Source organism: Artemia sp. Qi Xiang Cuo, chromosome 20 (genome assembly GCF_049724085.1).
Source record: "Artemia sp. Qi Xiang Cuo chromosome 20, ASM4972408v1, whole genome shotgun sequence".
Classification (NCBI taxonomy): domain Eukaryota; kingdom Metazoa; phylum Arthropoda; class Branchiopoda; order Anostraca; family Artemiidae; genus Artemia; species Artemia sp. Qi Xiang Cuo.
The window spans coordinates 30,217,397-30,244,799 of NC_142813.1; the positions used below are offsets into that span (position 1 = coordinate 30,217,397).

Genomic DNA, 27,403 nt, shown 5'->3' on the forward strand with positions numbered 1-27,403 from the left:
TTCAGATAAGAATGACGAAAGCCCCCTTCCTACCTCTCAAACTACCTAAACAGTTTGAGCGTCGTTTGTGTTTTATCAAAAACGATATGCATTTTAAGGTTTGGGTTTTATTCGTCAAAACATAGACAGAAAAAAGGAAGTAAAGTACTATAATAATCAAGATTGCAGGAAATAACTAATGAAAGTAGACTGATTGTTCAACGTATGATGTTCATTCTCTGAAGTATCTGCAATTTTATTTTTCAACGCTATAATTGTAAAAAAAAATTATTATGATGAAGTATTTATGTTTGAAATAATAGTTAGCTCACACAACGCTTTTGCCTTTAGAAAATTCATGGGATGGAAGCCTTTCTATTAATTCTGGTAATTTACCCTATTTGGCAGATCCATCTTTGGAAGTATTGGTTATTAGTATGTTTAATTTGATAATTCACTAGGCATTCTGCTGGTTGTTAAAAACACTAAAATTTTAAAATTCCGTTTGGATGAGCCCTCTTCCATTATTGTACAATGGTGGGTTCGACACAATAACCTATCATAGACAGCGCAGTAGCGCTGCCTAAGTAAAGAACGATGTTGGCACAGTGTATTATTTTTTTCCTTTAGACCAGGGCCCTTCGTATCGATGGAGTTGTCGTAGAAACTTCCGAAAAGGCTCATTCGATTTTGATAGTCGAAAGTGATTGGAAGGCAACTAACACCCCTTCAACACCCACCATTTCTCAAACACATTCAATCAGAATTATGAGATAGCCATTTTGTTCAACGTAGTTGATTTCCAGATAGAAATTGTATTTTTGAGGAGGACACTTCACCCACAGCCCTCAGGGCAAGGGTTGTAAGTTATGCACTGGGGGCTTATAAGGTTTTTATAGAAAGCTTTGTCGTAGAAACTTTAAAAAGGGCTTATTTGATTGGAAATTCAAAGGGCTAGTGCCCTTTTTAATAGTCAAAAGTGATTGGAGGGCAACTAATCCCCCCCCCCCTCATGCCCACCTTTTCCCAAAACATATCCAATCAAAATTTTGAGATAGCCATTTTGTTGAACGTAGTTGACAGTTATGGAAATTAGGTATTTGAGGATGACAACCCCTCCCCTCCCGATTGCATAGCCCTCAGGGAATGGGTTGTAAGTTATGCCCTGGGAGCATATAAGGTTTTTATAGAAAGCGTCGTCGTAGAAACTTCAAAAAGGACTCATTCGATTGGAAATTGAAATGGCTAGTGCCCTTTTTAATAGTTGAAAATGATTGGAGGGCAACTAACCCTCTCTCACGTCAATCATTTCCCCAAACACACACAATAAACATTTTTAGATAGCCATTTTTTTTCAACGTAGTTGAAAGTTCCGGAAATTGTTTCTTTGAGGATGACAACAATGACAACCCCCCCCCCCCAGGGGTTTTCAGTTATGCCCGGGGGGCATACAAGGTTTTTATAGAAAGCAATTTTGTAGAAACTCCAAAAAGGGCTCATTTGATTGGAAACTGTAAGGGCTAGTGCCCCTTTTATTAGTCGAAAGTGAATGGAAAGCAACTAACCCCCTTCTCACGCCCACCATCTCCCCAAATTCAATCAATCAAAGTTTAGAGATAGCCATTTTGTTCAACGTAGTTGAAAGTTCTGGAAATTATGTATTTGAGGCTGACATACCTCCCAGAGTCCCCAGTGCAAAGGTTGTAAGTTATGCCCTGGGGGCATATAAGGTTTTTATAGATAGCGTTGTCGCAGAAACTTCAAAAGGGGCTCATTCGTTGTCGTAAAAATTTCAAAAAGGGCTCATTCGATTGGAAATTGAAAGGGCTGTTGCCCTTTTTAATAGTCGAAAGTATTCGGAGGGAGAATCCCCCCCCACGCCCATTTTCCCCAACTATTTCTAATTAGCAGTTTGATATGACTATTTTTTCAACGTAGGTGAAAGGTCTGGAATTTATGTCTTTGAGGATGACAATCCTCCCCCATAGCCCTCTGGACAAGGGTCCTTAGTTATGCCCTTGGGGCATATAAGGTTTTTATAGAAAGTTTTGTCATAGAAGCTTCAAAAAGAGTTCATTTGATTGGAAATTGAGAAGACTAATGTTTTTTTATTAGTAGAAAGTGATCAAAGGGCAAATGCCCCCTCACACCCATAATTTCCATAATTACCATAATTTTGAGATAGCCGTTTTTTCAACATAGTTGAAAGTTCTGGATATTATTTCTTTGAGGATGACAACCCCCCACAGCCCTCAGGGCAAGGGTTGTCAGTTATGTTGTAGAAACTTCAAAAAGAGCTCATTCGATTGGAAATTGAAAAGCCTAGTGCCCTTTTTATTAGTCGAAAGTGAATGGAGAGCGACTAACCCCCTTCTCATGACCACCATTTCCCCAAACTCATTCAATCAAAGTTTAGAGATAGCCATTTTGTTCAACGTAGTTAAAAGTTCTGGAAATTATGTATTTGAGGACGACATACCCCCCAGAGCCCCCAGTGCAAAGGTTGTAAGTTATGCCCTGGGGGCATATAGGGTTTTTGTAGATAGCGTTGTCGTAGAAACTTCAAAAGGGGCTCCTTCGTTGTCGTAAAAATTTCAAACAGGGCTCATTTGATCGGAAATTGAAAGGGCTATTGCCCTTTTTAATGGTCGAAAGTATTCGGAGGGAGAATCCCCCCAAGCCCGTTTTTCCCCAACCATTTCCGATCAGCATTTTGATATGGCTATTTTTTTCAACATAGTTGAAAGGTCTGGAAATTATGTCTTTGAGGATGACAATCCTCCCCCATAGCCCTCAGGACAAGGGTCGTAAGTTATGCCCTTGGGGCATATAAGGTTTTATAATAAGTTTTGTCGTAGAAGCTTCAAAAAGGGTTCATTTGATTCGAAATAGAAAAGACTAGTGTTTTTCTTATTAGTAGAAAGTGATCAAAGGGCAAATGCCCCCTCACACCCATAATTTCCCACAACACTTCCAATAAAACATTTTGAGATAACCATTTTGTTCAGTGTATCATAACGGTCACGAAAATTATTTCTTAAGGATAACAAAACCCCCAGCCCTCAGGGTAAGGGTTGTAAGTTCTGTCCTGGGGACATATAAGGTTTTAATAAGAAGCAATGACGTTTCAGTTGTTGGGTCTTTCTTACAGGGACAGGCAGCAAACCTCTCTCCCGGCATTGTAGCAGCCGGGATGGAGCCACGAGCCCCAAATCGGTAAACAGGGATAAATTCGTGCACTGCCGAAAAGAGTTTTTATTAATACGTATTTTGTGGAAATTAATTGAAGCGATGATTCCTCTTCCCTCGTTAAAAAAATGGGACCTAATGGTCCCAAATGGGACCTAATGGTCCCAGGTTCATGGAACGGTAGCCCTACTCCTGTTTGTGGTCATTTTTACTTGTTTTTGGTTTGACTTGGTTAATCATTTTAATCCCTGTTTGTTTTAGGATTTATTTACTTATCTCTACTAGTATTTTTCATCTTTATATTTTTAATGTTAGTTTAATTTCTGTTAATTTTGGGTTTACTTTTGTCGTTGATACATTTTTCTCTTCATTTTAAGTTTAAATTATTACAGGACATTATTTTATGCTGTCTTAGGTATAGCGTCTCCAGATAGTGTCTTTATTTCTACAATATGTCTTTAGATCTATCTCTGCCCTCTCCCCAAATCAATATTTGAGGTCAAATTGACTACCCAAAACCCATTGCAACAGGAAAATATCATCTATGACAGAAGATACATAGAAAATGTTGCATATATCCTGTTTTGTTAAAATGGATACAAATAATGGCTTTTCATCTACACCACTGACTTCCCCCTGAATTGATTATAGTCCCGTTGGTAAAGTTCAAAATTTTGTAAGCTCATTTAGGACACAAAACGCTTAGCCCTTCACTTCCACCTAGCTTGACTTAAAAATTAGGGTCTCCCCCAAGGCTTCAGGTTGATCTTCCAAACTGTTCCTAGATATTAGACATACGCCATTTTGATAGCCGGCGACCACATAGTGTCTTTTGATTTACCTCGCAACTTAGACCTGAATAGGCGAATTGCGTCTTGAGTCTGACGCAAGTCCTGTAGCGGCTTATACTGCAAATCTTTAAGGTTGACTGGTGAAAAACATAATTAGCCTCCTTCTCCAATAAATTAATTGACAGAAGTATCCTTACCCCTCCTTTCTTCCTTCTGCAACACTATCTGAAAGTTTCTAATCCATCATCCATACTGTTCTCAAGATAATGCAGATATGGTATTATGATAACATGGATGTACATACTGCCTTCTGATTTTGTTCACAATCCAAATTCCACACCCTCAACACTCCTTGAATATCTCAACTCGATATCTCCACCCGTTCCCAAGATATGTAGCTACGTCATTTTGATAACCCAGAAACACTTACTTGATCCACTATATTTTCGATGGGAACAATACGCTACTCCGCTTTTCCCAGCATCCATAATTCCACCAAAAGAAGACTTCCATCAGACATAGTAGATGTGCAACGGCTTCAACATGGTGCAGCCAATCGTTGTCCCAGAGCTGACCGAAGAGACGAGAGTCTCCGACTGGTTTAAAGGTTTCTTTTTACCCCTGGCAATTAATCTTATTTTTCTCCTCCAGGGCAACATTTCCAATTTTCGAGCGGAGATGCTTTAATAGCGGACTTCAAGACGCACCGATGGTCTTCAGGTCTTGACCCAGCTATACGAGCCTCGTCTCTTTACAATTTCTGAGACTGGGTACTATTATTTACAGTGTTCATGGATCTCCTTGTACGATACTTGTTTACGACGCTGGACTCGTTTGATTCGACGGAGGCAATCGTGATCAAAGACATATAGGTTTCTACTATGTTCAGCTTTGACGACGCACATTTCACATCCATATAGGAGAGTGCTTCCGGCGATCACCTCGTAGACACTAATTTTGGAAATGAGGCATATATTTTTTGACGCTTATATATTGGTTTAGTGGGCTAAGCAAAGCTGGCAGAGACTACTCAAATACACCTTTCAATTTCGTGGTCAGATCCCTCAGAATCGACAAGGGATCTGAGGTGGCCGAGTTTTCCAACTTACTCAATGCTCTTACCGTCCTTGGATATGGAAGGGAGACTTTGAGAATTGCCAGAAATAATTTTACAGTTTTTTTTTGTAATAATTGTTAATCCAATCATGGCGTAGTGTACAACTTTGTTCATCATCATTTTGGTTTTCATCCTCATCCTCTGCAAGGGCAATATCATTACAATAGTCCAAGTCAGTGACCTGACCACCTTTTACAACCACCACTCCTCCGTGTGCACTCATACCTCTCTCCATAATCATGTCACATACGCAATTCAAAGGAATGGGGGAATGGATGTTGCCTTCCTTTACGTTTGAATCTACAGCAAAATTTCCCGACGCTTCATCATAATTTGGATGCCCTTGTAGAACACTCTCAAAAGCTCTATAATATGCAAGGGCATCCCATCCTCTTCTAGGATATGTCACAGAGCTTCTCGCTTGACTGAATTGAAGGCTGCTATGAAATCAATGAAGATAAGGATCAGCGATAAATCGTTTCTATAGCACTGCTGAAACAGCAATCTCAGGACAAAAATTTACTCGGCACAAGAAAACTCGCGGTTCTAAGCCCAGTTTGTTCTCTCCTCATTCTTTCCTCTCGGGCTTGTTTAAACTTGGCAAGGAGAAAAATGGCTAACAGATATGCCACGATATCGGTAAATATAATTCTACAGCAATTCTTTCACTCTGACTTATCATCCTTTTTAAAGAGAGGAAGAAGGACTGAAACTTTCCAATCCTTCAGGAAATTGTTTTTGGTCCAAATTTTGTAAAATATTGGTTTGAATTGAGCTGCGACAACCCCATGTCGAGTTATGTAGTTCTGGAGGTAGAAGATGTTTAGTTTTTGGTGACCAAATGACTCCTTTATTTCATTAATTTGAGGGAGTCCAAGAAAAACTTCAAACAGTGCTCGGGGATCACTGGAGAAAGACTTGGAGCTCTATGCGGGCGATGGGAATAGTTCAGGAGTTCTGGAATATTCTCACATTTTGGTCTGCCTGTGCAGAAGATGTTTAGTTTTTGGTGACCAAATGACTCCTTTATTTCATTAATTTGAGGGAGTCCAAGAAAAACTTCAAACAGTGCTCGGGGATCACTGGAGAAAGACTTGGAGCTCTATGCGGGCGATGGGAATAGTTCAGGAGTTCTGGAATATTCTCACATTTTGGTCTGCCTGTGCTTCAGCGGATGGTCTCAAAGATCTGTTGCTTCCTCCCAGTGGCCAGCTTTAGAAATGGGTAGAGCTTACGAGTGTTGTGTGTCTTAAACACTGCTTCCATGGAGTCCATCATTTGCGTCTAGTAGTTTTTCCTGTCTGTTCTGGATGATTTCTTGACTTTATGCTTTTACACTCCATTTTAGAACAGGACGCTTGACACTTGTCGGCTTACTTGATGTTTTCTTTGACTAATCCAGCATTTCTTTTTGGTTTTGACGTACCAAGGACTATCTTGCTGACTCCTGCATTGCTGCAATAACTTTCCCTCTACATAACCATCGTAAAATTCCTCGGCGTTTTCTTCATCATTCAAAATAAACATGGCAGAGGTGACTGTAAACTTATTATTTTCCCGTATAAACTTTTCTCTAGCAAGTCTTGGAGATACTGGTTCCCACATAATAAGGATAAGATTTTAAAGCAACAGAAAGAAGAAATCCAACTCCATGCAAACCAGAGTTGCCATCTACCCCTGAGTAATACAGGTAGAATGGCTTATTTGTTGGGCTAATAATAGTCGATATACCACGATCAGAGATCCGAGTTTCAGACAAGCTGAGAATACTGATTCCATACTTCTGCATCTCATTCGCAACTTCTCTCGGCAAAGGCTGGTCGATTTTCACCCCCGTCCCCTTCCCCAACAGAAGTATGTCACCTACTGGGGGTACCGTAGCACTTTTTGGACTATTGATTTTCAAAGTATGTTGTACGCATCAATACATAGTGTCTTTTGATTTACCTCTCTACTTAGCCGCACATATTTCATAAATCTCATAGGAACCTAAAGTGCAAAATTTTTGGTTGATCAGAGACAAAAGTAAATTCGCCCGTCCTTCACTCAAGATCAAATTTAAAATCCCCCCGCTCCACCTCCCCGTTTTTATCCAAAAGTTCATTATAGTTTAAAGTCCATCCCCAAGCCGCTCCCGAGATATTTGAGATGTACTACTCCGATGACCTGAGAACACACAGTATCTTTCGATTCATCTCTGCCCATTCCCAAAAGTCAACAGTTCTTGAAAGTTTGACACCGATACTCCAAGCCATCCCCAGAATTTTGCAGATAGCTTTAAAACTCGGATGCATATAGCGTCTGTTAATTTCTTCAGGTACACCATTCATTCCCAGAATATTGGAAAACTCAGGGAATCTTGGCCAACCCAACAATCCCTAGCACATCCTAGCCGATTGGATAAGTAAGGGCAAATATGGCTGCGTTTTATAACAAAAACTATCTGTGAACAATGAGCAGTTTGCAAAGTTTAAGGCTATAGCCTTTCGGGCTGTGGGAGTGTTGTTGACATCGAAGGCATGCTTATTATATCTTTCGACGCTACTGGACAAAATGGTTATACCAATATTTTGATTTAATATCATGACAGTTGGGGGGGGGTATGGTAGTAGAAAAAGCTGGGGTGAGTAGCTGTTTTCCCTCCAATCAGTCATGGCAGTCAAAAAGACACTAGAGCTTACAAAATAAAATATTTTTTTAAGTAAAGTAACATACGTATTAATGACTCCAGTTTCTGCATGCGTTTACACAATGGGAACTAAAATGAGATGATTTTAGTTTTGATGAGAAATAAGAAAAAGAGAATAAACAGTAGAACAAAACAATCTTATAAATTGTTTAGTATTTTTTTCAAAATGAAAACACATAAATTATTGTTATTTAGTTATAACATGAAATTAAACACACACAGACATTACGCTCTTAGGCCCAGATGTTTTAAGGATTCTAAGTTGATTTTTTTTTTTTTTTTAAGAGGTAGTATTTATAAAAATTGAATACCAGTTCTCGATACATTCCCTGTATAAGGGCATTGGTTTACACAGGTCGAAGCTTTAGGAGTGAGGATTGAGTGTAAGATGGTTTTGCATGAAGAGAAGGATGAAAATACAAAGAAACCTTTTTCAAACTTTTGTAAGGAAGAGCTCCCTACACCTATATTTGAAGACTAGCGACTATCAAGAGAAGCCAGGAATAGACTACACTGCAAATATTAATTTTAAATGATTAATCACAAGCATGCACCATAAACCTTGCTGGGAAAACTAAAGAGCGAAATTCAACATTTCCTTGTTTGAAATAAACTGGCTAGGGACAAGAAGATTCATTGGAGTGGTCTGGATACAAAAAGGTTCTCTCAGCAAAGTTTGGCACAATCTGCTGAGAGTTTTCTACCTCATGTTTTTTCTCCGGCTTTATTCCTCTGTCTTGAACAGACAAAGTGTAATTTTTCACGGGTACTGTCAATTTCACATCCTTAAGATTCGATTTCCAAGGCCCAAGACGAGGTCTTCCTAAGGGTTTTCTTTGTTTTGACCCTCTAAAGTTGAAACCTGTCAACTTTTCTAATTGATATTAAAAAAACATTATCACAAAATAGCCAGAATGCTATCTTACTTCAGTCAGAAGATTTGGGTTTCAGCAGTCGTACGCTTGTTTTCATGATATCACACCATTTTCTTCAGGTTTGTAAAGCCTATTTCTCCTCCCCCCTCCCAGAATGTTGTTTTTATTATTTCTGCCTACTGATTTCTCCTATGTGGGGGATACCTTCAATAAAATGTCACCTAAATCCTAGTATTATTATTACTTATTATAACTATTATTAAAACTTCAGATTGACCAGAAAGAAAGTGTGAAATCTCTGAACCGTCTCCCTAGACCCTCCTCCCCTCCAACCTTCTTCCATCACAAATTTTCAGTTTTTACGACCAAAGAGACATACTACCAAAAGATCTGTGTTGATCGGCCCAGTCTTATCCAAGAATAGATAATATATATATATATATATATATATATATATATATATATATATATATATAATATATATATATATATATATACATATATATATATATATATATATATATATATATATATATATATATATATATATATATATATATATATATATATATATATATATATATATATATATATATATATATATATATATATATATATATATATATATATATATATATATATATATATATATATATATGTATACGTATATATATATATACATGTGTGTCTGTGTGTGCATGCACTTAAACTTCATAAATATGAACAATATGGATATGTAGGGCTAGTTTTCTTAACCTACCAAAGCTCCAAGAAGAGCAGCTACGGAGCCTCCGCCAGGTGCAGGACTTCGAGCAGCAACTGATTCAACGAATGTCTTCACTGTAAGTGAAATTAGTGGACCGATTCTTCCTTGCAATCGATATTCAATTATCCTCTCTCTAAAATACAAGATTGTAAAGTAAAGTGAACTGTCAAGAAATAAACGATTGCAGTCTGCAGTCTGAAATATTTATTTGTAAACTGGGCTTGTCAAATGAGATGATTTTTAGCTTTTAGCAGTAATTGCTGTTGATTCCTTGGTCATATATTTATGGGTTTTCACCCTTCAGCCTAAATCAAAAAGAGAATGGGTTATCAACAATTAGATCAATATAAAAGATAGTACTTTAAGTCAGATTGAAGCTAGTCTACGAAACATGGGTCTACGAAACAAAATTAGAGAATAAAAACTACGAAATTTATGACATGGGTCTACGAAACAAAATTAGAGAATAAAAACTATTTTCAAATTTGGTTCTATCGACCAAGTTTACTAGCTTATGAAAAATCAAAGCATATTCTTGATTGTGATCTTGGGTTACATTATAGTCTTAATATGATAAATTATCTTGGGGCATACCAAATAACACACGCTTTTTCACTATCTTCTACTGTTAGAAACTTGGCTTAGTCGTAACGACGTAGGTCTTCTCAAACTTGTATTAAGTTCTACACGGCGATTTTATATAAATCACCTTGACGAGAAAATCGTAGAGGCAAATGGCAGAGTAGTAAATAGAAGTAAGATATTCAGGCTACATTTGTGCAAGATTAAATAAAAAAAAACAACTTTTTTTCAACTGAAAGTAAGGAGCAGCATTAAAACTTAAAACGAACAGAAATTATTACGTATATGAGGGGGTTCGTCCCATCGTCAATACCTCGCTCTTTACGCTAAAGTTCGAAATTTGTTCCAATAATTTAAGAACGACCCCTTAATTAAAAAGGCCGTTCAATTAGAATAAATAGTTCTTTTGAAAGTCAAAAAAAAACTTTTAGCGTAAAGAGCGAGGTATTGACGATGGGACAAACCCCCTTCTATGACTTTTGGGGGTGTTTCCCCTTTTTTTTCAAAAATAAGGCATATTTTCTCAGGCTCATAACTTTTGATGGATAAGACGAAACTTGATGAAACTTATGTATTTGAAATCAGCATAAAAATCGAATTCTTCTGATGTATCTATTGGTATCAAAATTTCATTTTTTAGAGTTTCGGTTATTATTCAGCCGGGTCGCTCCTTACTTACAGTTCGCTACCACGAACTGTTTGATTTATCAGTGCGCAATAAATTAATTTTGAAACTACATTTTTATAGGTTCTAGAGGAGATGCCTGAGTGTTTTGTGCTAGAAGGCTATTACTCATCTAGAATATATTCCATCTTTTCTCAGGTCTTTTGATGATGAATGTGATAGGTTAATGACAATCTGACGGACTCGTATTATTAGTCCAGACTGTTTTAATATAGACGTTTTCAATCAAAATATGTCCAACACGGTGTAATTTTTGAACATTCCTGCTAGAATGTGGCCAATTTCAGTAACAGCGATAAAATTACTTTTATTCTGGTCGATTTTGCAGCTTTTTTTTTAATTAATAAAATCCCACCTCCTCTCCTCTCGGTGACATAATAATCTTTTTCACTGAATTTCAAACTTTAATGTCACCTACACAAAATTCATACATTAACCATTAAAATATAATTTAAATTCTTTTATCATAATACCAACTTCATTTCCTCAAAAAAAAAAAATTAAATCTACAATTTAAAAGTATTTATACTTTATAACATTTAAATAAAATTTTCGAATTTAAAACTCAATTTTACTCATCCATTCCACATCTACTCTCTCCCTCCATACTCGACTCCGTGTCAAGTCATCCACATAGCTTTCAAGCCAAACATTCGCCAGAGGAATTTTGACTTGCTTTTGACGTTTCCGCATTTTCCACACATGCATGCTAACACTTGTCACTAACAAACATAGCGCATAATTTCTTGGCTTATCTTTAACACAAAAGGATAGCTTTAAAGCTTTCTTCTTTTCTTCTACAGATGTTGTTTTTATTCCTTCGTTTTCTAATATTTCAGATAATCTTTGGGGTAATCCACCGTTCGAGGGGCGTTGAATCAATTCGTGCATCAGTCTGTCAAGCACTTCGTCTCCACACATTGAACAAGTAGGCTTTGGGTTTTCAATACGCGACTAACTCTTGTCACTAAAGGATAAGATTCCATGAATCATGCAGTACACAAACTCTTTCTGTTCATAACTAAACGGCAATTCACTTAGATTTTTAAAAGATAACTGAAAATCAATGAACGGCTCCTTTTCTCTAGCTCTATAATTCGGTTCTTTCTCACTTCTAAAAACATCCCGCTATACCTCCTTTAGTTCCTCCTTTCCTAAGTCACATCTCAGTGCTCCCATTCTTTTGCTTTCTTCAGGGAGCTGACAATCCACCGCAGAGAGGTCGGAATTGTTTTGCTTAATTTCTTCACCTTTTCTTCTTCATCGTCATTCACTATAGGGAGAAACCACTGCCTCATAATTGCAGTTGATGGCTCCTCTTTAACCATAAGTTCCTAAATGTTTCTGACGAAGAGCGTCTTGCATATTACCTTGAAATCTGCCACCCCAGTTCCGCCTGCTTCCACAGGAAGGTATAGCATTTTCATCTGTAACTTTTCAAGTTTCCCCGTCCAAACAAATCTCCAGATGGCTCTTTCAATTTGTATCGCAAGGTTTACAGGCAATGCAAAAAGAGGAGCAGTGTAAAATAAAAGCGTGAGGCAATATGTATTGACATACAGAACTCTTTCAAACATCGTTTCGAAAAGACTTTTTCTCGGTTGACTCAATATCCCGATTATTTTGTTTACTTTTTCATCCCAAATTTTTCTTGTGTTCAGCACTTTTTCAAAAGTCAGTCCCAATACTCACGCTTTTTCCGCAAACGGGAGCCAACAGTTGCTTGATATGTCGTCATAATTTGCATAATTTGCATTTGTTCAAGGATAGTGCACTGCTCTTTTGTCTGTGTATTTTCCCGTGAAATCCTTCCTCGTACCAATGCAACCCCTTACACACAGTTTTCACATCATCTTCCCTTCCTGTGATAAAATTTCCGTCATATAAGAAAGCTGCACTTTTCAAAAAAACATTTTCAGAAACTTGAACACCGCACATTCTTTCTTCTACATACCGAAAGAGTGGGTCGAGATATAATTCAAATAGCGTTCCAGAACAAGGGTCCCCTTGCAGCAGACCTCTTTCTAGGTTTATTATTGTCGTCAGCCTTCCACACACTTTTATAACCACTTTCGGTGCAGAATACATTTTTCCAATTTATCTATGACTTCTTTTCCGAAATTCATCTTTAGTCGCATTAGTAACCACAAAATCTCTCATAATATGGAATCATAGGCCTTCAATATGTCAGCGCCAACTAGGGCTAATATGTTCCAACCTAACACTTTCTCCATCGTTTTTTTTTTATCTCGCCGAAGGCAAGTCTCTGAGAACTGTCAGGACATGTTGGACTTTCCTGCATTTTATTCAATCGTACTGGTAATCTCCCACTATTTTCGCTGCACTTTTCTCCAGTCTTTTAGCCCATATTTTAGTACATATTCTATAGCCACAGTTTATTAAGGAGATCGGTTGCCAGTTTCGGAGGTTTTCTCTAGGTCCGCCCTTGTGTAACAGTGATATAACTAACAGTTCACTTTCAGGATATCTTCTTGACCCAAATTCATTTAGCACTTTCATTAAAAATTCCCCGATTTTGCTCCACGTTAACTTATAAAAATCATAGCTTAGCCCGTCCATTCCTGCCGACACTCCATTTTTTCACCCGGATATTTTGCAGCTTCTAGTCATTATCAAGTATGTTTCGAATCGTTTTGTTATTTTTTCAAATAGCACATTGAAGATACCACAACCGAATAAAAGCAAACCAATTACTCGATGTTTAATTATGAGCGATAGGAGCTGCATACACTTAGAAGCTGAACCAATACGAATTAAATGGGATGTTTATAGTGGGGGCTAGCAGCATTAAAGGGCAAAGTTTGCATTATTTATAGGACACTTTTCGATTTGGCTTTAACACTTAAGGGCTAAAATGTTGAAAAGAAGGAAACGGGTAGACAAAAAAGCCTTAAGTCAGTGCTAATCTACTCGATCAAATTTGCTTACGGGAACTTCTCTATCGTTTAAAACGATTACCCCTTCTAAGCTCCCCTGTAGACTATATTGGGTAGATAAAGAGTGGTGTGCCACCCCTAGAGAGGGTTGTGAGTCTCTGGGGTGCACCACAGGCACCTTCTCCGTCCCTATATCTTCAGGGAGAAATACAGCTGCGTGGCCTCACCGTGGCAGAAGGGTGGCAACGGCCCTGCCTACCTAACCTTGGGGGACGCCATCTAACACGCAGAAAGGGTGACGTCAGATCGGGGACCCGTCGGTTAAATATATTCCCACAAATAGATGGAAATGACAGAAAGAATTAAAAAAACAACTTTGGTTACGGCAATCCTGGCAAGCGATGCGTCGGAGGCTTCGGTGACTCTGACGAAAAGTGAACTAGCCGACCACCTGTTGAAACATCGACAATCCCTCAGTGTGGGGTGCTGGAAGGTATGTTCATTAAAATGCCCTGCGACCCAGACCTTCATTGCAGGCAAATACGAAAGATATTGCATAGACTTTGTGTGTGCATCTGAAACCCGGCTAAATGGAAACTTGGAAGATGAGCTCATCTCCACCACTGGCAGAAAATCCAAATTTCACTTTTTCAACTCCGGATGTAGCGATGGCTCTGGTAAAGCAGGGATTGGTATCCTCCTCATTTCTAAGGCAGAAAAATCCCTAGTTGAATGGCAGCCAATCTCACCTCGTTCGGTTAAGGCCCATCTTAAAGGTCAGCTGTTCATCATTACTGTCATCTCAGCCTATGCACCAACCAGAGTCACGGACGAAAGTACAGTTGATGAGTTCTACGATGCTCTGACCCAGTCATTGAGAACAGCCCCAAACAGTGATCAACTCATCTTAGGAGGTGATCTTAAAGCCCATGTTGGAAGTCGCGAGACAGACCGCGAAAGAGCTGTTGTAAGATTTGGATGGGGTGACAGGTGCGAGCGTGGAAGGAGACTCGTAGAATTTGGCCAGCATCATAATCTTGTATTGGCAAATACGTTGTTTCAACACAAACCATCCCAGAGGATCACCTGGCACTCTCAAGATGGAAGAGCCCAATCCCACGTGGATTACTTGCTAATATCCTCTCGATGGTGAAGCTCTATACAGAACTGTAGAGCCTACCATGGAGCCGATAGAGGAGCGAAGAACGGCTCCGATCATATGTTGCTGAAAGTTTCCCTGACCATAAAGCTCGCCTCCAGGAAACGAACGCAACCTCCTCCGAAATACGATGTAGCACGTCTTCATGATAAAGCAGTCACAGAAGAGTTCCGCTTGGAATTATCTAAGCGTTTTGACATCCTGTCCGCGGACAACGATAACAAGCCAACCACCATAAACATAGAAGACGAGTGGAGGAAGATCAGAAGTACCATAACAGACGCCTCTAAAATAGTCCTTGGCAGGCTAAATCGGAAGTGGAAAAAGAGGATCTCAGAAGACATCATTAAGCTATTAAACCAGAAACAACATATTGGAAATACCAAGTCCTTAAGTGTTCAAAACACTGATAAAAGAATGCCATAAATCTACCCGCCACCAAAGACAACGCTACTGGGACCACGTGGCAGCAGATATGCAGAAGGCTTCTTGTCATTCAGATACCAGAAAGCTTTACCAAATACTAAAAGATACAACTGCGCAAAGTAAAAAGATCTCACCTGGAGTGAGAGGCGAAGATGGAACGCTTCTATCAAGAAAAGATGACATAATCGCAAGCTGGCAGTACCACTTCCAGAAACTGCTGAACCCCAGTCACAACATTTTTTCCACTCAAATGCCTCTCAATAATAGTGCCACTGCACTCCAGACAAGCAACCCTAGCCTTAACTCAGTACTACTGAGTCAACAAGCCCCACACAGCAACGTCAATGTTCACCCCCTCCCCCCTCAATACAAGAGATCAAAGAGGCAATCAAGAAGCTGAGGAATTTCAAGGCACCAGGCACAGATTATATCCCAGCAGAAGTCTACAAAGCTGCTCCTATTCTCGCTGAGAAACTACAGAAGCTCTTCTGTTCAATCTAGTCTCAGGAACGTTTTCTCCAGGAAGGACAAGACTCAATTAGACTGCGAGTCTTCAAGAAATGCGATCGCATTGAATGCAAACATTACACAGGGATCTCGCTAATGAGCATTGCGGCAAAGATTTTTGCAAGATTTCGGCTTGACCAATTCCGCGAAGTCTACAACGAAATAACTCTCACAATCAATCTAGTTTACGAGCCGGCATGGGCTGAATTGACCAACTCTTCACCCTAAGGCAGATTTTTGAACATAGAGCCAACCATCAGCGAATCACCGTCTCTGTCTTCATCGACTTTATTATGACCTTCAACTCAGTCATTTGGGGAGGAATTTGGAAGCCAATGGAAGAGGACTGTGTCCCACCTAAGATCATACGACTCATTCAGGCTTACTATCAACAAACACGAGCCAGCATCAATATCAACGGAGACTTTCTCCGCTATTCGATATCGACAACGGAGTGAGTCAATGGTGTGTGTTCTCTCTCGAACTATTCAATTTTGTTGTCGATTGGGTAATGAAAAAAGCAATACTAAACTTCGAAGGAATCAAGGTTAGCCCTGATTTCAGTACCACCGACCTGGATTATGCCGATGATGTTGCTCTTCTTGGAAAATCTGTTGGCTAAGCCCAGAAAATGTTCTGAAAGTTTCTGAAGTTGCTGCCCTAGTGGGGCTCAAGACTAATATTGACAAGACTAAATCTATGTCTAATGCCCCGGATATAAACTCTACCCCTATAACCCTTAACCAAAGGCAGATTGAAGTTGTCATTAAATTCAAGTACCTTGGATCATACATTAACAACAATGGTGGATGTAGGGTAGAAATCCCATGCCGCATTGCATCAGTTTCCGCTGTCTTTGCAGAGCTATTGAAGCCCCTATAGAATAGGAAGGATATTCACCGGGAAAATAAATTCTTATTTATGATGCCCTAGTTTGATCGGTCTTACTATACAGCTGTGAGACGTTGCCCTTAAAAGTCACAGAGGCACACGCCCTCAACACTTTTAAACACAGATGCCTGAGGAGAATACTGGGCTTAAGACTCAGCGACCGAATACCAAATACAATCATCCGCCAACGATGTGACAGAGGTATGACATCACATCTATCATTCGACTCCGTCGCATGTCCTGGTTCCGCTACGTTTGCCGAAGACCGGCCGGGACTTCTACAAATCAAAGCCTACGCTGCAAACCTGCCCATCATTGGAGGAAATGACATGGGGGACAAGCCAAAACTTGGCTCAACACCGTCAAATCTAACCTCGAGCCGATTGGCGGATTCCGGAGACATGGTAGCAGATGAGACCCATCATGGCTCGAAATTATGGCTCCATTAACCCAAGATCGTAACCTGGGAAATTCAACAGTCTGCCAGATCCTGTCGCAAGGGAGACCTACATGGCTTGTGTCCTGATCCAAGTACAAGTAAGTAAGTACCTATGTAAGAAAATGCAGAAAACTAATGAGATCAGGGCAGTAAAATTGCTCTGAATTTGAAAAGGCAAGACAGATTTACTTCACTAGAAAATTTAAGGACATCAAAAGGAATCTTATCAGAAATTACGGAATAAGCAGGAGCATTACCTGAGCAGCAAAATTTTAATGACAGAGAAAAAACTATTCAATATCAAAGTATGGCTAACAAATTCAATGAACATCTTATGTGTTATTTAATGTAGCACAATTCCTCTTCAAATACCGGCGAGATATTGCGCGGTGTCCCACAGGGATCATTTCTTGGTCCCTTCCTGTTTTTGTAGGTTATAAATGATTTGAATCAATAAACTCCTGTTTATAGTTACCATTAGGTGATACGGTATTCAACATCTTCATTTGCAGATGATAATAGAGTTTTTATAATGGTTGAGACATGAACATTATTAGTAAATTAACTGCTCAATTCAAGCACCTCGTTCAAGGATCATATTGTGTAGGCTTGTGAAACAAAAATTAAAAAAAAATATATATATAAGTAGACTAAAATATCTCCTCTCAGTGAAGGTTATAAGGACCCAATATTTTTCACTTATGCATCCATACATTCTTAATTACTAGGTAAGCTAGGCAAACAATCTTATAGCTCGGTAAGCATTCTTAAAGCTAGGTAAGTTCCCTACGACAAATAAACCAAGTATGTCAAAAAAGGGCAACTCTTGCTCTTAATGGTAAAGCAACAAGAGACTCGCTTAGAGGTGAATACAATATTTGAAAATATTTCCTTCTTCTGGTCTATTATATTTTTATACGACCCTGATGAACGTCTTTTTGTTCAGAATTTAATCTGTTTATCAGCTTCGTTTATTACAAAGTATTTTCTCACTCCTTATGATCCGCATGGTAGCTCATGGTAGCTCATGGTACCTGACGTAGTCCTGTACCTCAAGTATCTTACGTAGAATCAACCACTTTGGGTTTTTTATTAATTTACAGGGATTATAAGTTACAAAAGACCATTAATACTAATTGTGAGAATTTAGAAGATGCTTGTCTATCTAAAAAAAAAACTCAATAGATTCTTTTACGCTTTATCTGAAGAGGCAAAAAATCAGTGGCTGTTCTGGCATCTCTTTTGCACGGGGCAAAATTTTGCTTAGCCCTCTCTGTCTCTCAAAAATTTTCAGGCCAAATTTTAGCAAAATTTTCATTTGTTACAAAATTTTGCTAACTGTGCCCTCTACTTTATTTGAATAAAAAATTAATTTTCAAAAATTACAAATTGATTATAACCGTTATATTATTTATGTAAAATTTTGCACCCCTAAAATTTCTGCGCTCGTAGCAAGTGCCCCTCTGTCTTCCCCTTAAAACCAGCTCTGCAAAAAATAGAGCTTTCTTTACTTGTTTTTTTTTTCTCGTCAACTGATAATACCCTTTTCAATTTTATCTCTCTTATTAATTTTTTTTTTCTTCGTTAATCATAGATTCCTATATAACCAATGTAATCTCACATCAGTGTTTTCGTTTAGCTTGCTCTGACAAGCGTAAGGTTCTTGAGCCGATGACGTGTCGTATAGTTAGCTCCTTTTGTGAATAAAAAACGAAATTCCATTTTAGTATCGTCGTAAAATATTTTACAATTTATTAATGTTTAGTTAATACTTAATCAAACGTAAAAGCAAGTAGCTTCACTAAAATCTGATCAAAAAATTAGTGAGCTTAATGTTTGGTCTACTTGTCTCGATTCTGGAAGATAGAAATAGTATTAATATCTTGAAGGTTTACTGGAAAAAATAAATGCAATTCTCTCACGTGTCGTAAAATTTTCCATTGAGCAGATGCAACCTTCTTTCTCTTTTTCCAAATTTGTGGTGCAATAATACACAATAGTGAGCAATCACGTGGTCTTGACACCCGTCTTTTTTACTGTATTAAAGAGTTGAAACACATTTTTAAAAACTTTAACAATACCATTACGGGAGTTACTCATTCAGAGAGACTGATGCACATGACAACTGATCCGCAAAAGGGTATTTTGCCAGTGGATGATCCACGAATAAAGCTTCATTTTGTGTATACTCCTGACAAAAGCTTCTGTCCTTTCAACTCCAGCAGGGGTCATATTGAAAATTTCTCAAAAGGAGAGTAAACATATGTTTACAAAATACCAGTATAGCTACAAGTCAAATAAATCAGAAGGGTCTAAGAGTTCAGAAGGACTCTCACCACAAAGCTAACATCTTTACAACTTAGTTTGGCAATTTGTCAAGTATAGATCTTTAAAAAAAAGAGACCATAAGTGCAGGCGCACTTATGGGCTTGATGGTGGAGGTCTATATTGGAGCTCAGCACTTTCTTGAAGATAATAATTTAGGTTCCTCGAGTGATCAGCCCCAGAGAAAGCTTGGAGGACTCGAGAGCTCAACCCATACCAAGGGCTTACCACAGTGGTTTAGCTAATATGTTCAGGAATTTCTAATGTGATCTTTAATACTAGATAGGTTATTTATTCATATTTGACCTAATGTGGATATTAACCTCAGTAAAGACATTTTTTAGAATAACAATCTTCAAAACTTAAACAAAATCACATTATTAACTGGAGTTCAAAAACTGATTTATGCCAGAAAAAATGCTTTCGAACAATTTGTGGTAACTTTAATTAAGAAGCGACTCGGTCCAATTGTAACAGAAACTCTAAAAACGATATTTTAATAACAATAGATACATCAAAAGAACTAACTTTTTATGTTGAATCCAAATATGTAAAGTTCATTAAGTTTAAGGTAACCCATCAAAAGCTATGAGTCTGAGAAAATTTACCTGGTTTTCGAAAAAGGGGGGAAACATCCCAAAAAGTCAAGCAATCTTAACAGAAATAACACCATCAGATTCAGTACATCTGAGAAAACTGTCCTAGATTATCAAAAGATAGCTCATTCGAATGGTAATTAATAGTTCTAATGCCCCTTTTAAGAGTTCAAAAAGATTGGAGGGCAGCTAGCCCTCCAACTGCAACCATTTTTTCTCTAAGGATATCCGATCAAAAGTTTAAGCTAACCCTTTAATTGAAAATAGTCAAAATGTCCAATAACTATACTCTTGGTGATGGTATGACCCTTCAGAGTCCCTGGGGAAAGGGCCATAAGTTAAGCAATTTGCCCATATTATTCACACATAGTACTTGTTACATTTTCAGCGGGGAGAGGGGGATTTTCCATGGGTAGAATTTTCCGTAGAGAGGAAAGTTTTCGGTTTTTTTCAGGATAAAGTTTACACGGGGGTGCGAAAGGGAAAAAACCTTCCTCAACCCTCGCTCTTTATGCTAAAGTTTGAATTTTTGTACTGATTCTTTAGGAAAGACTCCCTTGATTTTGAATAAGAACTATTTTTATGAGCTTCAAAACTTTAGCATACAGAGTGAGGGTCGAGAAAAAGGCGGACCCCCTCGTATGAAAATTCATTTCTGTTCGTTTTAGGTTCTAATGTTGCTCCTTACTTTCAGTCGGAAAACCGTGTTTTTTCTTATTTAGTTAATGTACAGAGACGAAACAAAGATTGTGACATTGTCCCTTCTAACACAGCTAGAATTTATATGATTTTCGACAAGGACTAGTCATCACTTAGTTTCACGCTCGATATGAAGGGTAAATCGCTAAGAACCATAAAATTAAGCAGAAAATATTCCAGGGCGAAACCAGGTCACTGTTAACAAGTTCTACGTCTAGATTTAAGCTATTTTGAATCCACAATTGATTTTTGACCAAATGATGCAAGACGAGATCAGCAAAACTTCCAGATAAGCATTGACGTATTACGTCGTGTCCTCATCTTCATTAACAGTAGCGATATATGTATCAACAGTTTCCTGCTACATTGGAGGCTTGGGGGACCAGGAGGACCCTGGCTCCCCAAGTTTTTTCCTAGGCACCTTCATTCCTTGTTTTTTTCTTTTCTTAACTTTTTTTTAGAATAAATTTTTCAATTTGGTCAACTATTGGCACCTTTGTCGCATTGCCCTCCCCCCCCCCCCCCAAGATTTTGCTCATAGGCACCCTTGTCATATTGGGCCTCCCCCAAGATTTTGCTCTAGATCTGTCCTGTCCTGAAATATAAAAAATAATAACAAGAATATTGACTTTCGGCAATTGATTTTGTTTTTTAAAATTGTATGAATACAGTTGCAGCAAGCTATGGCATTAAGCCTGAGACATTGTCAATTGCAGTTTAAAGGTACTGGATACCGGGTTTCAAGGTACTGGATTTCAAGATAGGCTAAATATTTCAATTATGATTAAGAAAAATCAAAAGGACATATATGACAGTACAAGTTTTAGGGTTTTGCTTCAGTTAGATCTTAGCTTAGGCAGATTATCAGCCTTACTGTTTCGATTTGTGAGACATAAGAAACCACTCAATTTCTCATTTCTTGTTTTTTTTTTCTGGTTCGGAAGACGATACAGAACTCTCTTTATATTTTGAGCTAGTAAATTATACCTTCGATACCTGCATAACTAAAATACCCTAACATCATTCCCAATCATTTATTGCCGCTTCCGCTTGCACCCCTAGGCTCCGAAATCAAAACCATCATAAACTCTGATTCAAGTCAAAGTTATCAAACCAGACTGTTTATCACTGTGGAGTTAACAGATGTAGGCTCAAAAAATGCTATAGACTTACATCACAGAATTTTATCAGTCAGCTTTTCTATTGGACATGTCCTACGGCAGCGTTATATAGTAACAATAATCCCAACATAAATTTTGGCACAAATAAAATGTGCTAAAACTACCACCCCATCAGCATGATAAGCCACTAAATTAGAATCACCACCAAGACTACTCTGCGTAACCCTAGCTAATCACTGCCTCTGTGGTTTGCCAATATCAAGCTGGTCTTTGGCCAGGAATATGAACTATGGGCAACATCCTTAAAGGAAGCCAGTTGATGGAGCGATCCATCAAATGTATAAGAGACTTGCTAGCAAGTAATTGATTTTGAATCACCTTTGATTTTATCAGGAGGAACGTCGTGAGGTATATTTCAAGACAATACACCCACATGAAATCGTCTGAATTATTTACCCCGAATTGGTCTATCTCACAAATTCTTGACAGCTCTCGGAATTTTTCAGGATCGCATTCTCTCTTCATAGTTTTTAATACATTTCTGCAAGTGGTTCTCTCCCTGATACCCGTTGAATACAGAGCCAAAACAAATTGAATTCAATTTGACAAACTGACTTATACTGACGACACCAATCATCTGTATATGACCTCCCAAGAGATCCAAAGACGGGTAGACAGCATCCCAAAATCATTTGGTATGCAGATTAATGTAAACAAAATATAAGTCCATGGTAAAATCAAGTTCAGTGACAGCAGACTTTCCCTCAATAAAGGTCTATGGCGTGGAAGAGGAAAAAGTATCTTTTTCTCTATCTAGGCAGTTTTGAGCTGGCTGACAACTGGCACACTACCAATATTAAATGACACATAGCCCTTACAAGGTCCAGTCTCGAAAGAATCGAACAGATTTTCGGAAATGGATCTAGCTTTCGAGCCATCTTCAGGTTCGCCTTTTCATCACTAGGATCGTATCAATTGCTCTATATGAGAGTCAACGGAGACAGTAAAATTCATAAGTAAACACAAACCATAGCCTTCAAAATAAAATGTCTCCAACGGCTAGCTAAAATCATATACACTGACCCCATTACTAATGAACAAGTCTGAATATCCCAAGTCTGAAACTAGTGTGAAAACTGTTGCAAAGTGTTGAAGCAAACTGTTGCATAGGTGTTGAAGCAAAAGCTTAGAAAGGAAAAAAAAATACTTAGAAATAGCTAAACAATAAAAAATATTTTCGAAGTTGATGAATATTAAAACAAAATTACTTAGGATCAAAGAAGCTGATCGATGACAGACCAAGTTTTTGTATTACAAGTCGAACCTTCTGGTCTTCTTCAAGAATCATAAGCTCGTCTTGTTTTATATAGAAGTCAGCTGCATCTAGAATCGCCTTCAGAGGGATAAGGCCAACAACCTCTGATCCAGCAACGCCAACTTGTAGCCCTTTTGCGTCTTTGCAAACCTATAAAAATAATACTTTTGATTAAAAGTGGTTGAAATTTCCTGAGTTCGTTTTAAAAACATGTTTCCTTTGTTTTTGATTATAAATATTCATCAACCTTTTCGCTCTAAACTGGGACGAGCAACACTAGTTTGAGCAATTATTGATTTAACACTTTTTTTTTAACTATGTGGGGGAAATTTTCCAAAAGTAAGTTGAAAATAATCTTCAGAACCTTTCTGGTAGAAGAAGGAATTCTTTGAAGGAAAATAAAGTTTTTCGGATAAAGTCAGGACAATCTTTAAGAGTTATTAAATAAAAAAAACAAGTTTTTTAAACTGAAAGTAAGGAGCGACATTAAAACTTAAAATGAAAAGAAATTATTCCGTATATGAAAGGGGCTGTCCCCTCATCAACGCATCGCTCTTTACGCTAAAGTTTTTATTGTTTTAAAAAGTAGAGTTGTGACAAAGAGTCAAACTTTAGCGTAAAGAGCGAGGCTCTGAGGAGGGGACAGCCCGTTTCATATACGGAATAATTTCTGTTCGTTTTAAGTTTTAATGTCGCACCTTACTTTCAGTTTATAAAACTTGTTTTTTTTATTTAATTTCTGATCGTTTTTAGTTAATGCAGCTTTTATATTGGCTCACCGTCATTGAATAAGTAAACAAAATTTGCATAAAAATTTTACTTTTCTTTTGCTAAATGGCTGTCTCTAAATTTGGTTCTAACGTGATTTACAAATTAACTTACCTAGGAAACTTCTATATTTGGATATTTTTCTTCTGGAAAAAAATACGTAGTTAAAAATTTTTGCAGATATTATCTTGAAACATATGTAATAGGGTTTTCTGATACGCTGAATCTGACGGTGTGATTTTCATTAAAATTATTTCACTTGTAGGGGATGTTTCCCCCCTCTTTAAAAATCAGGTAAATTTTCTCAGGCTCATAGCCTTTGATCAGTAATACTAAACTTTATAAAATTTATATATTTGGAATCAGCATTATAAGCCCATTCTTTTGATATATTTATTGACATAAAAATTCCGTTTTTAAAAGTTTCGAGTACTATTGAGCCGTATCGCTTGTTTTTTTTTATAGTTTTTTTTTTATTACATATATGTTATTACGTATATGAGGGGGTTCTCCCGTTAGTCAATACCACGCGCTTTACGTTAAAAGTAAAAAAAAAATTTATTCACAAACCCCTGAATAACAAAGGCCGTTTAATTAGAATATATAGCTCTTTTGAAAGCACTAAAAAAAACTGTAGCGCAAAGAGCGAGGTATTGACTTGGGAGAGAACCCCCTCATATACGTAATAATTTCTGTTCGTTTTAAGTTCTAATGTTGCTACTTACTTTCTGTTGAAAAACTTGTTTTTTTCATTTAATTTCTGATCGTTTTTTAAATAATGCTTGGAAATCCAGCGCCCCCTTCAAAGAAATCTCCCTTGCCCCAAAGAAACATCCTCCACGGAAAGATTCTCCCGAGTAACCCCCTCCTCCAGCCCCCCCCCCCCAGCAGAAAAAAATTCTTCCTGAAAATGTCTGTATAATTCCCAATAACCAATACAATAGCAAAGTTCATAACTTGCAGCCCTTCCCCTGGGAACTGTAGGGGATAAAGTCATCCTAAATGACATATTTATTAGATTTTTGACTATGCTGAACAAAATGGCCATCTCAAAATTTTAATTGGGCGGCTTTGAGAAAAAATGAGCGTGGGAGGGGGCCTAGTTGCCCTCCAGTTTTTTGGTCACTTAAAAAGGGCACTAAAAATTTTAATTTCCGTTCCAATGAGTCCTCCTACGATATTCTAGGACTATTGGGTCAATACGATAAACCCTGGGGAAAAGAAAAAAAAACAAATAAACACGCATCCCTGATCTTTCTTCTGGCAAAAAATGGAAAATTCCACATTTTTGCAGATAGGAGCTTGAAACCTCTAAAGTAGGGTTCTCTGATACGCTGAATCTGATGGTGTGATTTTCATTAAGGTTTTATAGCTTTTAGGAGGTCTTTCCTCCTTTTTTCGAAAATAAGCCAAATTTTCGCAGGCACGTAACTTTTGATGGGTAAGATTGAACTTGATGAAACTTATATATTTGAAACCAGAATTAAAATTTGATTCTTTTGATGTATCTATTGGTATCAAAATCCCGTTTTTTAGAGTTTTGGTTACCATTGAACCGGCTCGCTCCTTGCTTACAGTTTGTTACCACGAACTGTTTGATGATCTTGAGGCAGAAGAATTTCTAATAGTTCTTCAAGGAGAGCAGCAACATTTCTTTAGGCAGTTTTCAAACAAACAAGCAATTTTTGTAATTTAACAAAGCAGGACTTAATTCTCTAAGATATCTTAAGTGAGACCTTGTTTATTAGCTGTTCTGGATCTATATGTCTTCCAGGTTTCAGTCAGACTTTGAGGAGGGAGAAGATTAATTTCAAAGAAGTATATTTTTTCTCAAAAAGACTTAGAAAGAATATTTTCAAATTCTATCATTCTATCAAATTCTATCAAATCTATAAATGATTTTCTTTTTTTTCCAAAGTGAGAAAAGTCAATCTACAAAAGTCTACAAACTTGCTGTTTTGTTTAGATCTAAATGATTTCCGTATAACCGTCGTCTGTGAGTCGTGGAAGCCGATCCCACGTGGGGTGCCGTCTAGAAACAGAAAGAAAACTGGGAAAAAAATCTCAATTCCTTAGGCCAGATCAAATCAAGTAAAAATAAAATTTGTCTCCTAAAGATATGTTTGGATGCTCGTTTATTTTTTTCGTCATTATGTCTACGTACAGCAAGGTTTACTAGCCCTCATTTTGAAGCTCCCTTCCCTCTCTATCCCTGAAGAATACGATTGAAGTATATGCAATGAAATCTTCGAATTTGCTTTTTTTTCGACAAAAAAAAAAGAGTACATTACTAAATATATAATTAAGAGCATATAACGAAATATAGATTAACTGCAGAATGTATTACGATAAAGGTACAAACAGAAGAAGAGTTTGCAAATCAGTTAGTCCCAATGTATTGCGTAAACAAATACAATGCACGAACGCACCCAAATTTTTGAGAAATTTTGCGAACCCTAATTATTAGATTACCATCAAGATACTTAAAAAGGACATAAGAATACGGACATAGGTACGACTCTACTTCCCTGGAAAAAAAGCCGAACCTTGCCTAGAAAAGCCGAAAAATATCGCAAAGCCAATACTGGAGTAATTTATAACTGAAATAGTACATACAGAAGTATTATCTTTCGGGATTTCAACATAAGCTGATTTCTTAGATTTTATTTTGTAATTCTCCGGATTCGTCCGGGTATATCGTTGTGGATGTCTGTTAGCTTTATTTTAACTTTACCTTGAGAACATGCGTACCCATGAGAAGGGATCAGACTGCCTGTTTTTGTCTCCTCCTAAGAGAGATAAACTATAAAAATATAACATCATTTCATAATTTTAGAAATTAATTGACCCATTAGAGAGCAGTCCGTTTGTCCACTTGCTATCTTTAAAGTTTCCTCTCTTTTTTTAAATAAAAGATTGACTTTTGCATTAAAATTAAGTTGTGGACTGTGATGAAAAAAGTTAAGAGCCATGGCTAATTGGAGAAAAGGCCAAGACAGATAGTCTGAGTAAGAGAAAAAGCTGACATAAGTCTCTTTTCGGAATTGTATAAAAATGATGTCGTTTTACTTGTTGATAGATAGTCTATCATCCATCCATCCATCCTAGGGAAGAGCCAAGGCAATTCAAGGAGTCTATGAGTTTCGATGAACCATCTGACCATCCATCTTTCATAGATTTATGACTGACCATATTCACAGGACTTGAAGACAACTGGGCAGCTGAAATTGTTATCATTATATGAGCTTGGCCTACTGCGAAAGCCTACTGAAACTGCAATGGGGAATATCGATATTTTTGGGTTGACTCATGACGGACAATGTCCAATGGGGAATATCGATATTTTTGGGTTGACTCGTGACAGACAATGTCCAATGGACTTGTATGGAAAACGGGGCTTAATTTGCCTGGACTCACAGGCGAACAATTAACCTAAGCCTGATAGGCTAATAGGCCTAAGCCTTATAGTCTATGAGTTTCGATGAACCATCTGACCATCCATCTTTCAAATATTTATGACTGACCATGTTCACAGTACTTGAAGACAATTGGGCAACTGAAATTGTTATCATTATATGAGCTTGGCC

The 27,403-nt window shown here is 37.7% G+C and overlaps 1 protein-coding gene across 1 annotated transcript in view; it reads right to left on the reverse strand.

The window, feature by feature from the left end:
* The window catches only part of LOC148940077 (formimidoyltransferase-cyclodeaminase-like), a 127,872-nt gene that overhangs the window by 40,887 nt on the left and 59,582 nt on the right, over positions 1-27,403 (reverse strand). Inside the window, exons 6-7 of the mRNA XM_089106508.1 lie at positions 23,002-23,198; positions 9,401-9,539 (exon numbers count right to left, since the gene is read on the reverse strand). Of these exons, the coding sequence (XP_088962634.1) occupies positions 9,401-9,539; positions 23,002-23,198 (336 nt within the window). The remainder of the gene's footprint in view (positions 1-9,400; positions 9,540-23,001; positions 23,199-27,403) is intronic.